The sequence below is a fragment of the Tupaia chinensis genome, unplaced genomic scaffold (assembly GCF_000334495.1).
Source record: "Tupaia chinensis unplaced genomic scaffold, TupChi_1.0 Scaffold000037_13, whole genome shotgun sequence".
Taxonomy (NCBI): domain Eukaryota; kingdom Metazoa; phylum Chordata; class Mammalia; order Scandentia; family Tupaiidae; genus Tupaia; species Tupaia belangeri.
Window position 1 is genome coordinate 408,383 of NW_006159471.1, and position 17,098 is coordinate 425,480.

A 17,098-nucleotide genomic window follows, 5' to 3' on the forward strand; every position below is an offset into this window, starting at 1 on the left:
CGGGTCCGGGACACGAACCGCGGTCGATTACGTAGGAGTCCAGCACCATAGCCATTACGCTAACTGCTGGTCCCAACCCACAGGTTTTTTTTCCTCTATTACGCCTATGGCAGGTGAGAAAATACCAAGGACCCTCTTTGTCCTTGACAGAAAACCTACAAGCATTTATGCTACCTGGGAACTCAGAGCTGTGACACCACCATTTCCAGGGCAACCAAGCCTTCAATCTGCCAACTGAGCAGGAGGATCACATGTTCCTTCTTGGTTCCTGCTCGGTCCCGGGCCCCAGCATGAGTGTCTGAGGCTGTGGGAATCTAGTCCTTTTTGAGTAACACTTCCCAGGGCAGATTTCATTTATCAGGGAACACAGATGTTGCAGATAGATAGGAACATTTCACACGTGTCTCGTTTTCCTAAGAGACTTGACCTGCTGCCGTTTGGAGTCCCAGACCTGGCAGCTTGCTTTTTCACTTTCTCTCTCTGTCCTTCTATTGTCAAATTAAAACAAACAAATAAATAAAGTTAAATAAAAAATAATTCTTTTAAAAAAAGTGGGGTGGAGGTTAAGGGCACCGGACCCCCACATGGCTGACCACAGTTTGAGAACTGGACTGAAGTTTTTATGAATAGCCGCATCTGAACTGAAACCTCATCAGACCGGAAGCTCTGAAGTGGCCTTATGACAGGACCCGCACCTTCCCGTACAGCTGTAGTCATCAAGGCAGCTCTCTGCCCCGCCACCTCACCTGTCTTCTTGGTCAGCGGTGAAGACTTCCATCATTAAAACTGCACTCTGCAACCTTCTCTCTCAGCGTTAACTCACAAAGCCGACTTGATGAGGAAACAACAGAATGGGATTTTTAAATGTAATTACGGTAAATAAGGAACAGATGGAATATGTCTGGGGACGAGCATTCTGGGTAAAGGCAAGGGACAGTGCAAATGCCCTGTGGCAGGATGCAGCTTGGTGTGCTAGAGAAATATTGAGGCTGCAGAGAGAGCACTGTAGTAACAGCTATCAAAAATTCCAAAGCAGGGGGGCCAGCAGATGGTGTGGTGGTTAAGGTGCTGGACTCTCACATGGCCAACTGTGGTTCGAGTCTAGGACCCGGTGGTCTGAAAATCAGCCAGACACACGTGTGTGCATGCCCAAAATCCCAAAAGGAGAATGGAAGAGAAAGGACTGTGGTGTGGCCATTCCCTTGGGGGATTTCTCACTTTCCCTCTCTCAAGATACTCCTAAGATTTTTTTCTATTTATGTTGGTCTTATTAGGGTATTAAGTACTGTTTCCGCTTAAGAATATGTTTGACTTTCAATAGGTTTATTTGGAAGTAACTCCATCATAAGTTGAGGAGCATCTGTAATGATGGGCCTAGACAGGGCCTGGGGCTGGTCACCAGAAACACATGTGATAAAAAACGTCAGACCTTTGCAGCAGCCTAATTGAAGATAAGGAGGAAGGGGCTAGAGACAAGTTCAATTACTTGGTCAATGAGTCGATCAATCATGCTACCTAATGAAACCTAATTCATTTGGGGCCAGCAGGTGGCATAGTGTTAGTTCCAATCCTGGATATGGTGGTTTGAAACTCACCCACACCTTGATCAAAGTCCCGAGAGGAGAATGGAGAAGGGGGTGTGGTGTGCCCATCACCCTGGGGGATGATTTCTCACTTTCCCTCTTACAGCCTCTGTCTTTATGACAAGTGCACATGCCATACGAAAAAAAAAACCAAAAAAAAACCAAAAAAAAAAAAGCCTCCCAGGTTTTTTTTTAAAGAACTATTTATTTTTAATTTTAATGATTCATTTATTATTATTTTAATTCACCAGAGAAGGACAGAGAAGGGGAGAAAAACGGAAAGCGAGAAAGCAAGCCTCCTGGTCCAGGACCCAAACTGCAGTTGGCCACATGGAGGCCCAACGCCTCAACCACTATGCCATTTGCTAGCTCCCACTTGTATTTTTTTGGGGAAAGGTTTTTGCTATAAGGTGCGTGTGCTCGTCAGAAAGACAGAGAGAGACAGAGACATAGAAAGCGAGAAATGACCTCCCCCATGGGGGATGGCCATGCTACAATCCCTTTTCCTCCATTCTCCTCTCCGGATCTTGGGCACGCATGCACATGTGCCCGGCATGAGTTTAAGCCACCGGGTGCGGGACTTGAACCATGGTCAGCTACATGGGAGTTCAGCGACATAGCTATTATGCTAACATTTGGTCCCTCCCACTTGTATTTTTAAAAATTGATAGCGCATGTGTGCACACGAGAGAAAGAGAGAGGAGCACCTCCCACAGGGCACAGTCACACCACAATCCTCTTCCTCCAGTATATCGCAATTATGCATGTATGCAGTGTGCTTCAGGCTGACCATACTGCGTATTTGAACTGTAGTTGCTATGTGGGATCTGACTTTTTAAAAGCCGTTTATTACCACTGCACTATGGAGCCAGCCCCGAGTTGTATTATTTTTATTTTTTAAAATTATTAAAAAAAATTATTTATTCATTTATTTATTTGAATTTGACCAGAGAGGTACAGAGAGAGGGAAAGTGAGAAAGCAAGCCACCAGATCCAGGACTCGAACCATGGTTGGCCATGTGGGAGTCCAGTGCCCTTTACCACCATGCCACCTGCCGGCCCCAGAGTTATATTCTTTATAATAAAATTGTAAGTATAGCACTCCCAGTGAGTTGTTCTGGTGAATTACCAAACCTGAGGAGGTGTGGATACCCTGAATTTATAGCTGGTCACTCAGGACTGTGGTAGCCCCTGAGACTTGCAACTAAAGTGAGGGCATCTAAAGTGAGGGCAGTCTTGAACTGGACTCAACTTAACGTGAGTCTGACTCTAACTCTAGTTAGTGAACACCACTTGAGGTAGAAACAACAAGCTGGACTATTAAAAAAAGGCAGTATAGAAGCCAGAGGTAGTGTGGTGGTTAAGGTGCTGGTCTCCCACATGGCCAACTGTAGTTCTAGTCCCAGACCTGGTGGCTGGAAAAATCACACCTGGCCATCCCCTTAGGGGGTAATTTCTCACTTTCCCTCTCTCTGTCTCTCTTTAGTAAGTGTACATGCCTTGTGGCAAAAACATAAAAATAAAGTAAAAGCACTATAGGAAGAAAATACTAATTTGGGTTCAAATTTCGTGTATTCCTGGTTTTGATCTGATATGATCATCACATTTGTTTCAGTTTGTCTTTGCTGCATCACAAAACACTTCAAAAATTAGTCTGTTAGGGGCCAGCAGCTGGTGTAGTGGCTGGGGTGCTGGATTCACCATGTGGTTGACTGTGGTTTGAGTCCCGGACCTGGTGGCTTGAAACTCACGCTGGGTGCATTTGCATGTGTGCCCAAAATTCCAAAAAGAGAATGGAGGAGACGGGATTGTGGTGTGGTCATATCCCCTGAGGGGTGATTTCTTGCTGTCTGTCTTTCTCTCTCTCCAGCAAGCACATGTGCCCTATAGCAAAAATCTCTTAAAAAAAAGTCTGTTAGAACAGCAGTGATTTAGTATTTATGATTTTTGTGGGCGTCTGGGCTCACTTGTGGAACTTTAGAATGGCTGCGTGAGCCAGAAGGTCCAAGGTTTCCTCACTCATGTCAGGCAGTTGGTACTGGCTGCTTCCTGGGGCCCTTGGCTCTCCTCCATGTAGCCTCATCCTTGGGGCAGCATTCCAAGAGGATAAAAATGGACGCTGCAAGGTCTCTAAAGACTTAGACTCAAAACTTGCCCAATGTCATTCCTGCCACATTCTGCCATTCAAAAAATGTCACGAGGCACATTCATGCATGGAGAAAATTTCGAGGAGTTTTATATGTACTATATACACTTTATCATATAACACTCCAAGTTCAGCAAGTCCCCTCTAGTCACTACTAAGTGTAAAGAAAGGCAAGTGGTCAAGAAAGTCAAGAAAAATGTTACATTTTAACTCAGCGAGGACTTGTTTTCAAGGTACCTAAAAATCTATTGCTTGTACCCTGGGAGAAAAAAAATGGAGAAAGTCTTGAAAGAGCGATTACCCCTCACCACCCTTAGTATAAGCCTAGATGGTTCCAAAGAGAAATTCTACCAAATTAAGAAAGAGAATTCCAGGGACCAGCAGATGGTATAATGGTCATGTCACTGGACTCCCATGTAATTGACTACAGTTCGAGTCCCAGACCCAGTGACTTAGAACTCATGTTGGGTGCATGTACATGGTATGCCCAAGATCCGAAGAGGAGAATGGAGAATAGATTGCAGCGTGGCCATCCCCCTGGGGGGTGACTCCTCACTTTCTGTCTCTCCGGTGAGCCCATGTACCCTATAGCAAAAAATCTCTCAAAAAAAAGGAAAATTCCAGGACCAGCAGTTAGTGTAATGGCTGTGTCGCTGGACTCCCATGTAGTCAACCGTGGTTCAAGTCCTGGACCCGGTGGCTTAAACTCACGCCAGTGCGTGTGCGTGCGTGCTCAAGATCCTGAGAGGAGAATGGAGGAGAAGGGATTGCAGCATGGCCATCCCCCTCCAGGGAGTGATTTCTCGCTTTCTATCTGTCTCTCTCTGTCTCTCTGGTGAGCGCACACGCCCTATAGCAAAAACTTCTCAAAAAAAAAAAGAACAATGGGGCCAGTCCCCTAGCTTAGAGGTTAAGAGAGCCAGATCCCATTCTGACAGCAGACTCTCAGCCATGGTGGCCTGAAAAACCATGCCAGGCATGTGTACATACCCCAAAATCCCAACAGGATGGGAAAATGAAGGAAAAGGGACCATGCCCCATTGGAGAGTGCTCTCCCTACCCCAACCCCAATCTCTCATGAGAGCATGTGCCCTTTGGCAATTAAAAAAAAAAAAGGGCCAGCAGGTGGTGTGGTGGTAAAGGCGCTGGACTCTCACATGGCTGACCACGGGTCAAATCCCAGACTTGGTGGCTCGCTTTTTTTTTCTTTCCCTTTTTCTCACTCTGTCTTTCTCTAGTCAAATGAAAAAATAAATCTTTTTTCTTTTTATACACTTATTTGTTGTTACTATTTATTTTTAATTATACCACAGAGAGGCAGAGAGAGAAAGGAAAAGAGAGAAAGCACTTTGCCAGGTCTGGGACTCAAATTGCAGTCGGCCATGTGGGAGTCCAGTGCCTTAACCACCACGCCACCTGCAGCCCCTAAATAAATAAAATCTTTTAAAAACAAGATAATCCCAGATTTTGGGTGCCGAGATGTGGTTCGAGATTCTCCCTGGGGTTGCTGCCATTGGCATGTGCTTGGTCATTCCTGGACTGGTCACTGCGTACATGCACAAGTTCATGAACAGGGACAAGGAAAAGAGGGTTGCCCATTTTACCTATCAGTGGCATTTGAGGGGAAGAGATCGGTGCATCTCTGGAGTTAATTGTCACTATGTGTCAAAGGGTTTGGAGAACATTGATTAAGGAAGCAGTTTTTATTTATTTATTTATTTATTTTGGAGAGGTTTTTGCTATAGGGCGCGTGCGCTTGCCAGACAGACAGAGAGAGACAGAGAGACAGAAAGCGAGAAATCACCCCCCAGGGGGGATGGCCACACCACAATCCCTTCTCCTCCGTTCTCCTCTCAGGATCTTGGGCATGCACGCACACACACCCGGTGTGAGTTTTAAGCCACCGTGTCCGGGACACGAACCGTGGTCGACTACATGGGAGTCCAGTGACAAAGCCATTATGCTAACTGCTGGTCCCAGGAAGCGGTTTTTGACTGATGAAAAATAACTCAGTTATGATCATCTATCCCTGCTAGAAGGTTTATACAGTGTGTTATGTAGCATGCTGCGTGTTCTGTAATCGTACTGAATAAAATGAAAAAGAAAAAAAGGATAATCCCAGTGAATTCTAGTGTTCCAAAACTTAGAAGAAAATTTCCAAATTATTTCTACATATTTTAGAATAAAATAAATATCTAAAAGTGACAAAGACTGCACAGGAAAATTAAATGGCAATCTCACAAACATGAATGTAAATATCCTTTTAAAAAAAGAAAAATAATCTAGTAGCACATAAAAGAATACTTCTGGAGCTAGCTTGGTAGCACAGTGGTGGAGTACTGTTTATTGGGTACCAGATCCTCTACGGCAATTACTGTTTGATTCCTAGCCCAGGTGGCTTGAAAAGCACAGGGTGAAGATATGGAAGCCGAGGAGGCCTGAGCTCTATGGCCGCTCCGAAGCGGGGAATGGGAGGCGTGATGGTTTACATCTCGGACAAGTATTGGATAGCCGGAGTCAGCCCCCGTTGAGGTTATCTTTGATAACAGATTTTTTTCTGGGGAATAGCTGAGTTTGTAGTTTTGTTTTTCAAAACTCTGCTTCAGCAAAATGTGAAAAAGAGAGGCTATGGAAACTCATCTGATTCCAGATATGATGATGGAAGAGGGCCACCCAGAAACCCTCCCCGAAGAATGGGTCGAATCAATTATCTGCGTGGCCCCAGTCCCTCTCCAATGGCTGGTGGACAAGGAAGGTGAACGTCTGCTCTAAGAAGCAGACAACTGGACGTGCACATTCCTAAGCAGGAGGAAGCCATCAGGAAGGAGAGGTCTGACCACGCCAGACAAGTTAGATGAACAAGGATTGCTTGGGACCAGCAGTTAGTGTAATGGCTATGTCACTGGACTCCCACGTAGTCGACTGCGGTTCGCGTCCCGGACCCAGTGGCTTAAACTCACGCCGGGTGTGTGTGCGTGCATGCCCAAGATTCTGAGAGGAGAATGGAGGAGAAGGGATTGTGGCATGGCCATACCCCCTGGGGGTGATTTCCTGCTTTCTGTCTCTCTGTCTCTGTCTGGCGAGGGCATGCGCCCTATAGCAAAAACCTCTCCAAAAAAAAAAAGGATTGCTCTATGTCCTCACAGATGAGTGAGGTTATGCCGGGAATTCCCTCCGCAGGGATCTGGCCTGACACGCAGTTCTATAAATGCACATGTTTGTGTCATTATACTTTTTGTATAGTTGATTAAAGTATTGGTATAGTTTTAATAAGTAAGTATTTTTAGGTTGCAGAACTGACTCATCTTTTTTTTTTTATACTTATTTATTTATTTATTCATTCATTTATTTCTTAATTTGACCAGAGAGAGACAGATGGTGAAAGTGAGAGAGAAAGGAAGTGGGAAAGCAAGCCACCAGATTCAGGACTCGAACCCTGGTCGGCCATGTGGGAGTGTCCACCACACCACCTGCTGGTACCCTGACTCATCTTTATATAATTAAATCACAAAACGCAGGCCAAGTGAATGCATGGTGGTTAAAATGTCTGGATCCCATGTGACTGACTGGTACCTTGAGAAATACACTGGGCCTGTGTGTGCATTCCCAAAATCCTGTGAGGAGAATGAAGGAGAAGGGATTGTCTTGTGGCCTCCCCCTGGGGAGTGCACTCTCTGTGCTCACTCTGTCTCTCCAGCAAGTGCACATACTCTATAGGAAAATGATAAAACAACAAAAACCCATGAAAACTGAATCTGAAGAAAATCAAAAGTTGTGTATTTAGTACTGTGTAGCTTTTTTCAACCTTTGAGATACGGTAAATTTTTCATTAGTCTTCATTTATAAATAAATCATATCTATTTCAGTTAAAAAAAAAAAAAAAAGCACAGGGTGCGTGTGTATGCCCAAAATCCTAACAGGATTGAGAAATGCGAGAAAAAAGGATTATAGTGTGACCAGATACCACTGCAGGGTATGTACACTCTCTGGCAATTAAAAAAAAAATCATATCTCATTAGTAAATTTGACAAATGCAAATATCATGCATTACCAGTAACTCAAAACATAATTCCACAAGGTAGAAGATATGTAATAACCCTGGTATCACCTTCACAGATTCTTTTTATTTATTCTGAGTTTTTTTCTTTTGCTACAGGGCATGTATACTTGCCAGAAAGACAGAGAGAGACAGAAAGCAAGAAGTCACTCCCCAGGAGGGATGGCCACACTGCAATCCCTTCTCCTCCATGATCCTCTCAGGATCTTGGGCACCCATGCACACGCGCCCAGAGTGAGTTTAAGCTTCCCGGTCCGGGACTCGAACCACGATCGGCTACATGGGAGTCCAGGGACATAGCCATTATGCTAACCGCTGGTCCCAGCCTTCATAGATTCTGAAAAGGCTTTTTGGAATCAACGATCATTCCTGATAAAACACTCAGACATAGTAGATGAATACATAAAGAATATCCACAAAATCTGGGGACCAGCAGGTGGCGTGGTGGTTAAGGCGCTGGACACTCCCACATGGCCGAACACGGTTCAAGTCCTGGACCTGCCGGCTTGCGTTCTCACTTCCCCTCGCTCTCTCTCTTTGCCTCTCTCTGGTCAAATTAAAATAAATGGATGGATAAATAAAATTAAATAAATAATTCTTAAAAAAAATAGCCACAAAATCAGGAATGAGATAAGGATCCTTCACTATCATCCAACTTCCTTTCCTTTTCTTTTCTTTTTTTTTTAGAGATTTTTGCTGCAGGGCCTGTGTGCTCACCAGAGAGACAGAGAGACAGAAAGTGAGCAATCACACCCCCCACAGGGGGCGATGGCCACACTGCAATCCCTTCTCCTCCATTCTCCTCTCGGGACTTTGGACATGCCCGCACACATACCTGGTGAGTTTCAAACTGCCAGGTCTGGGACGTGAACTGTGGTTGACCACATGGAGTCCAGTGCCTTCACCGCTATGCCACCTGCTGCCCCCCCCCATACATCAATATGTTAAACAGAAGGAAGTCAGAAATACTAAAAAATTATGGGCCAGCAGTTGGTGTGGATGTTGACAGCTGGATCCCACATGGCTGACTGCATGGTTTTAGTCCCAGACCTGGTGGCTTGAAATCATGCCATCTGCGTGTGTGTGCTTGCCCAAAATCTCAAGAAGAGACTGGAGAAGAGATTGTGGCATGGCCACCCCCCCCCCCTTGGGGATGTGATCCACCTAGAGGGATGATTTCACTAATTCTCTCCCCCCACCCCCACAGTAAGCACACACACACACCCTACAGAAATGAAAAAATAAAAATAAAAATAAAAAAAGAAAAGAAAGAAAAAGGAAAAAAAAAAAATAAAAAGGCCCAGCCACAGGGTGCAAGCAGGAGGGTACTGTTGTGTGTGATGGCTGAGGCCACAAGGGAGGCCTGGGTTCAGTTTTAGGCTCAGCCTACAAGTCAGGCACAGTGGCATGCACCTGTCATCCTAGACAACTGGGAGGTTGGGGCAGAGGGACTGCAATGTGGCAAGCCCTTTCCACGAACTCTCAGGGTGGGGGAGCAGAAGGTGGTATGGTGGTCAAGGTGCTAGATTCTCACATGGCCACCCGCAGTTTGAGTCCTGGATCCAATGGCTTGAAAATCACACCAGGTACATGTGCGTACATGCCCAAAATCCCAAGAGGAGAATGAAGAAAGAAGGATTACGGCCAACCCTGGGGTGATGGTGGTGGGGGGTGTTTTCTTACTTTATCTCTCACTGTTTCTCTCTGGTGAGCACAGGTGCCCTATGACAAAAACCTTCAAAAAAAAAAAAAAAAAGAGCATTTGAAAAATCAAATATAAATGTGAGAGAATTCAGTACATTAACAGGCTATCAGATAAATATTTGGAATCAATTTTCAAATTTAAGGGTAAGCTTATAGAAAATATAACAGAAATATTCTGATTTACTATAAAAAAAGATAAACTATCTAGAAATAAATGAATAGATCTGTGAAAGACCTATTTTAAGGACATTACAGTAAACTTTAAGAACCAGATGATGGCACAACAGTGATGCAACTAGAACTACATGGGAGGGTCCAGGGTTCACCTCTTGGGGATAACTGGTGCACACATGAGCCTGTGATTTGAGCTGGCTGACAACAGGAGTGGATCATGGTGTGGGGACCCTGTTGAGAGTGCTTATCTCTCTCACAGAATAAATAAAAAACATAAACATTAATACTCTACTGAAGGACACAAAGACAATCCTTAAAAAGTGGAAAACTGGGGGAGCAGCAGGTGATGTAATGGTTACATTGCTAAACTCATAGTTGACCATGGTTTGAGTCCTGGACCCAGCGGCTTAAAACTCATGTCAGGCATATGTGCGTGTGTGCCCAAAATCCAAGAGGAGAACAGAGAAGACTGTAGCATGGCCATACCCCCCGGGGGTGATTTCTCGCATTCCATCTCCCTGTCTTTCCAGCCAGTGCAGGTGTTCTATGGCAAAGATCTCTCTTAAAAAAAAAAAAAAAAGTGGAATACTGGGGTACCAGTAGTTGATGTGGAGGTTAAGGCGGCTGACAGTGTGGTGTAAGTCCTGGACCTGGGTGTGTATATTTGCATGCCCTAAATCCCAAGAATGGATTGAACTGTGGTATGGCCATAGCCCCTGGGGAGGGATTTCTCACTTTCCCTCTCTCTGCTTCTCTCTGGTGAGTACGCATGACCTATAGCAAAAAAAAAAAAAAAAAAAAAAAAAAAAAAAGTGGGGGTGCAGTAGGTGTCATGGTGTACTGTACTCCCAAATGGCCAATCACACTTTGAGTCCCAGATGTGGCAGCTTCCTTTCTCACTTTGACTTTCTCTTTCTCTGGTCAAATTAAATTAAAAAATAACCCAAAAAAAGAAGATAGAAAACTAGACCACTTGGTTAGAAAGATTCAGCATCTTGTATGTAGTGGTGCCTGCCTTTTGGCAGAAAGACTCAGAATCTTCTAACTAGCAGATAGCGTAATTGTTATGTCACTGGACTCATATGTAGATGATCGTGGTTCAAGTCCTGGACCTGAGGGCTTAAAACTCATACCGGGCGCATGTATGTGCATGCCCAAAATCCCAAGAAGAGACTGGAGAAAGGATGGCAGCATGGCCATCCTTCCTGGGGGGTAATTTCTTGCTTTCTGTCTCCCTTGTGCCTTGTAACAAAAAAAAGGGACCCAGAATCTTGAAGTATCAGATATCTCTGAGTTAAGTAAACACGACATGATTCTAATAAAAATGTTGTTTGAAATAAGATAACTTTTTTTTTTTGAAATAAGATAACTTTGAGGTCAATGTGGGAAATACTTACAGAATAAAAATAGCCAGAAGTACTCTGAAAAAGCATGAGAGGTTTTAGCATTTCCAGATTTAAAAACTAATTAGAAAATAGGGACCAGCAGCTGGTGTAATGGTTAAGTTGCTAGACTCCCATGTAGTCAACGGTTCCAGTCCCAGACCTGGCAGCTTAAAACTCACACCAGGCCTGTGTGCATGTATGCCTAAGATCTCAAGAAGAGAATGGAGAAGGAATTGCAGCATGGCTATCCTCCCCGAGGGTGATTTTTCTCTTTCTGTCTTTCTGTCTCTCTGGCAAGCACACACGCCCTATAGCAAAAATCTCTCTAGTCTAAAAAAAAACAAAACTACTTAGAAAATCTAAAAGTTTCATATATGAAAAGGCATCTTAAAACAAAACTGCTAGGGAAAAGATAAACTACTTGGTGACTGGTATTAGGGCAGTTAAAAAAATTGGACCCTGGGACCAGCAGTTAGCGTAATGGCTATGTCGTTGGACTCCCATGTAGTCGACCACGGTTTGAGTCCTGGACCCGGTGGCTTAAAGTCACGCCGGGCAGACCCGGTGGCTTAAACTCATGCCGGGCACGTGTAAGTGCATGCCCAAGATCCCAAGAAGAGAATGGAGGAGGAGGGAATGCGGCATGGCCATCCCCTCTAGGGGGTGATTTCTCGCTTTCTTGTCTCTCTGTCTCTCTCTGTCTTTCTGGCGAGTGCACGTGCCCTATAGCAAAAACCTTTCAAAAAAAAAAAAATTAGACCCTTACCTCATACTCTTCCTCAGGATACATTTAAATAGTCTCAAAGATTCAAATGTGAACATATATATACCTGAACGCGTGGTGTGAATGCACACACATGCCCTTCCTAAGAAAACCTTGAGATTCAAAATCCTACAGGTATAAAGAAAAACAGGAAACATAAACTTTCTATGTCCCAGAGGCTTTCGGTAAAGCCAAAGACAAAAGACAAAATGAGAAAAAAAGTTTGTAATTCACATTGCAAGCTATTATCATACCTCATATTACTAATATATACATAACTACTAGAGTCAATAAAGAAAGGACAAAATTATTCAGGAGAGAAATGAGCAGATGACGAGACAGCTCATGGAAAAGAAAAACATGATTTTTACATAAAAATATACTTAACTTCACTCATAATAATAGAAAAAAAATTTAAAACAGACATACTATTTTCTCAGTTACAAGGTTGGCAAAATCCATACTTTGATGGTTTACTGTGTTGGCTAGGCTGTAAGGAAACATTCATGTTCATCAGTTGCTGGAGGGAGTGTAAAGCAGTCCAACATGCAAAGAGGCCAACTTAGCAATATTTATATTTTAAGTACGCACTGTTGGCCCAGATTTCTCCCTCCTGGGAATTCATCCTATGGATATTATATATAACAAAGAATCTGCAAAGCTACTGATTATAAGATGCACCGTTATTGGAAAAAATGCTGTATCACATTAACAAATGTAAGATGGACCGAGACCAGAGTTAACATATGAAAAATGCATTTAGAATTGAAGGAATACTGTATTTACACACATGCCATGTGATATGCATACAAGGTGAACTACTACAGCATTTTTTTGGTTCTTTTTTGCCAATAGGAAATTATGGGAAACAACATAATGTCCATCAATATATATCTGCTTAGTAATTACAATGTAACCACAAAAATGGAATAAAATGCAGCTCTAAACAAGAATAAGGAAATACAGTGATTTGGAAGGATCTTCAGGATATGTTCTTAACCAAAATGCAAGTATAAACCAGTAACTTTTGCTAGGAAAAGAAAAATAAAAAAACCCAGATCTATATTAGCTTGTATATACATAAGGAAACTAGAACAGATGAGGAATACTGATAGGTGCTGTGTTAGGACAAAGATGGAAGATTTTTCATTGTATAATTTAAACTGGGGGGGGGTTGTGAATACATTATGTACCTAAAAAACTTTAAATAAAAATTAAAATTTGAATGAAAGAAAAAAGTCCAGGAATCTGGCTTTTTTGATTTATCTTGTAATATACAATAATACTTTGCTTGACATTTGAAATGTTTCAGAAAACGCAAAATCAATCTTACACTAAAAATGTCTGTTGAATATGCCATGAAGAGAGCACAGTTTCAAGTTCTTTCTACACATAGCCTTCCCATATTAATAACTCTTCTGTAACTCCTTATTTTTCTTGCTATTTGATTATTCTATTGTCATGGGCTCTCCTGACGATCTTTCTTCATCAAGTCTCAGTTTTATAAAGCCATCTTTTTCTTTTAAATAAAGTAATGTTGTGACATGTTTTCCACATACTGAAAAGAATCTGGATCAATTACACACTCAAAGAACGTTAAGAGGAGTCTTAAATTGCTTTCAACATTTAAACATTTTTTCAGATGTTTTTTCATGCTTCCCTTTTATTTCCCCAGCTGCGCACTGCCTTATTCTCAATGTACTTTGACTTTTTAAATTCAAGTGACAGGATTGATATTGACTGTCTTGAATACGGTGGTTCTCTCGTACTTTCATCCCTTAACTAGTCTCTATTGATAAACTTATCACAACCAAGTTCTTCTATCAGAGGATTGATCACTTCAGATGCAGTCAGAGCTATAGTGAATGTTAAGATGTCAAAATCCATCCTCTGGGGATTCCGTTGATATTCGGCATCAAACGCTGCTTCCCTAGCTCTGCAGGCTTCCACAAATCGCCTGCGGCGTTCTTCAAGCTCCTGAATTCTGCCCGGAGCGATGGGGTAATTTTCCAGATAGTGGCGGAGGAACTGCTGGTAATTAATTCCCAAGACACTAAGAGGGTGACGGAGGCGGAGATAAGGCAGAGCAGCCAGGCCGGGGCCGTTCCCAGGCCTGGACCGGGGCCTGCCCTCAGGACCCTCTTCCTCCAACGGCTCCCCTAACAACCGGGCAACCTCTGCTATGCGAGCCTGGACCTTCGCAGGCCGCCGCTGCCCGGCCTGCCCTGACCTGGTCCGGCTGCACCGGGCCCGGCGCCCGTCTCCCGCCGCCTACCTCCGCCTGCGGGAGGTCTCTGTCGTCATTCGTGGTGACATTCAGCGGGGCATTGCTGTCTGCTGGTAGCTGGGACATGTTGGACCGCGGGGTCAGCTTGTCGCTCCCAGCAACACTGGAATAGAGGGACACGACTGCGGGCGTGCACGCCACTGCGCGTGCGTGAGCGCTAGACGCGGGTAAACCTTAGAGCGCTGCGCACGCGCAACCTCCCAGCACTAGCGCGCCTCCAGATGCCGCCCAGTGGCCAGAAGCGACAACGCACCTGAAACATCAGAACGTGGAGGGGCGGGCCATGCTGCACATTTCAACCAGTGTAAGGTTTAGAAAGTTTTTATTTCAAAAGAATTACTTTATTTAATTTGATTTATTCATTCATTTATTTTAATTTTATCAGAGAGAGACACAGAGAAAAAGAAAGGGAAAGTGAGAAAGCAAGTCACCAGGTCGGGGACTCTTCGTGGTCGGCCACGTGGGAGTGTCCACTGCCTTAACCACCGCTGGTCCCCCAGGTTAGAAAGTTTTATAAAATCGATAGGTGGCATGGTGATTAAGGGCGCTGGACTCCCACATGGTTGACGGCAGTTTGAGTCCCAGACCTGGTGGCTTGCCCACCCCTCCCCCCATCGCTTTGTTCCCTCTCTGGTTAAATTTAAATAAATAAATAAATAAATGAAAGTTAGATAAAGCAATTATTTAAAAAAAAAAGAAAAGAGGGGACCAGCATGGTGGTTAAGGTGCTGGACACTCCCACATGGCTGACCACAGTTCGAGTCCTGGACCCGGTGGCTTGCTTTCTCACTTTCCCTCTCTCTCCCTCCTCTTTCTGTCTCTCTCCAGTCAAATTAAAATAAATGAATGAATAAAAAAATTAAATAAATAATTTTTAAAATTTTTTTGAGAGGTTTTTGCTATAGGGCTCGTGCACTCACCAGAAAGACAGAGAGAGACAGAGAGACAGAAAGCGAGAAATAACCCCCCAGGGGGGATGGCCATGCCACAGTCCCTTCTCCTTCATTCTCCTCTCGGGATCTTGGGCACGCACGCACACACACCTTGCGTAAGTTTAAGCCACCAGGTCTGGGACTCAAACCGTGGTTGACTACATGGGAGTCCAGTGACATAGCCATTATGCCAACTGTTGGATCCAAGACCACATAATTATAACCATGAGGAAAAAACCTTTAATAAGCTCAACCACTATTTCTGATGATATAAACATTGGAGAAAAAAAAGAACAGATTTAAAATTCCTTTATATGGTAAAATACACCAGAGCCAGTTAGAAAGCAGCATTTCAGATGAGGAAAATGCGAAAGGAATTCTCTAAAAGTGGGGAAAAGATAATGATGCTCACAATTATTGTTATTATTTGGTATTATACAGAGTCATTACCATCCAAAGCAATTGGTTAAAAGATTTAATTTAATATATAATCTCATTTAAAACAGACACAGAAAATAAGAAGTTAAGATTAAACTTAAGAAGAAATGTGTAGGGACCAGCAGGTGGTGTGGTGGTTAAGGCGCTAGACACTCCCACATGGCTGACCATGGTTCGAGTCCTGGACCTGGTGGCTTGCTTTCTCACTTTCCCTCTTTGTCTCTCTCTCTGTGTATCTCTCTGGTCAAATAAAAATAAAATAAAGAAATGATAAAAGAAATAAATTAATTTTTAAAAAAAAAAAAAAGAAAAGAAAAGAAAAGAAATGTGTAAAGAGGCTGACAGGTGACTTGTGGTTAAAGGTGCTGGACATGGCCAACTATGGTTCAAGTCCTGGGCTTGGTGGTCTCCTTTCTCACTTCCCTTTCTCTCTCTCTATCTTTCTCTGATCAAATTGGAAAATAGTAATAATAATAAATAAAGTTAGAATTAAAAAAAGAAATGTATAAAAACCTATTTGAAGAAAAATTTAAATTCTGGAAGATATAACAGTCTGTGGGGTATTTAAACTATGATTTGCAATAATCAACATCATAACAAAGCAATATATAAAATGATTTTTTTTAAAAAAAAGAATTATTTAATTAAATTAATTAATTAATTTTAATTTGACCAGATAGGGACAGAAAGAGAGAGAGGGAAAATGAGAAAGCAAGCTGCTGGGATTGGGACCTGAACTATGGTTGACCATGGGAGTCCAGTGCCCCTAACCACCATGCTATCTGCTGGGCCCCAGTATATAATATGATCTTTCTATTTTATTTTATTATTTTTTTTACAATTAAAGTATGAATTTATTTTGGCACAAAACCTTTTTGAAATTCATACACAGTTTTCCTATTACACGTATTTCCATGAGCTTTTTTTTCTGAAACATTTTTTCTTAATTAATTAATTTACATTCATTCCCTGAGCGCATTGTCACAGCATATAAAATGTGATTTCCCATCCAGAATATACTGCATAGTGGCTTAATCATGCATCTTATTGTCAATAATTTTCCATTTCTATTTTCATACATATATATATATACATATATGTGTGTGTATATATATTATTATTATTTTTTTACCCATATTTCTGACCCTCTGCCATTTCCCACCCTCCTCTCACACTATCTCTGGTGTCTACAGTTGTTTTCTATTCCTCCCCCCACATTTTATTGATTCACAAAATTTCTTAAATAATATAACTACTTTCAATAGCAAATTCAGATGGTATGTGCATATCTGTGAATATGTGTCTGACTTTAGGCATGAAACTCCGAGTAGAATAAATATACTGTAAGGTAGCACCAAGCTGATACTATATAGCTTACAATGGTAACCAAATAGGTATTTATTAATACCTATTGCTGTGATGAATGCTCATTAGCATCAGATATAACTGTTCCACTTCCTTCTACTGAGTAATATTAAGGATTACTGTTGCAGGAAAACAGATGGCTGAGGGATGAAAACACAACACTCCAAAGAGAAAAGAGAACTCTGATTATGTTGGCAGGCACAGAGAAGTTAACACTCTGAATCTATGGCCCTCATAGGGGTCAAGCACAGTCTTTTATTGGGG

General features: G+C 42.7%; 2 protein-coding genes and 1 pseudogene across 2 annotated transcripts; 2 read left to right on the plus strand and 1 right to left on the minus strand.

The window, feature by feature from the left end:
- Window positions 1–5,196: 5,196 nt before the first annotated feature.
- LOC102473868 (NADH dehydrogenase [ubiquinone] 1 alpha subcomplex subunit 1-like) lies at window positions 5,197–5,435 on the plus strand. The gene has a single exon (XM_014587735.2). The coding sequence runs from the start codon at window positions 5,209–5,211 to the stop codon at window positions 5,419–5,421; it is 213 nt and encodes a 70-aa protein (XP_014443221.1). The 5' UTR covers window positions 5,197–5,208; the 3' UTR covers window positions 5,422–5,435.
- A 539-nt stretch (window positions 5,436–5,974) lies between these two features.
- Window positions 5,975–6,589, plus strand: LOC102480755 (selenoprotein K pseudogene; annotated as a pseudogene).
- Window positions 6,590–12,524: 5,935 nt separating this feature from the next.
- Window positions 12,525–14,255, minus strand: LOC102481185 (EP300-interacting inhibitor of differentiation 2). Its single transcript, XM_014587772.2, is given in 2 exon segments — window positions 12,525–14,003; window positions 14,005–14,255. Coding segments are annotated over 2 exon segments (570 nt in total). The 5' UTR covers window positions 14,166–14,255; the 3' UTR covers window positions 12,525–13,594.
- Between the last annotated feature and the right edge of the window lie 2,843 nt (window positions 14,256–17,098).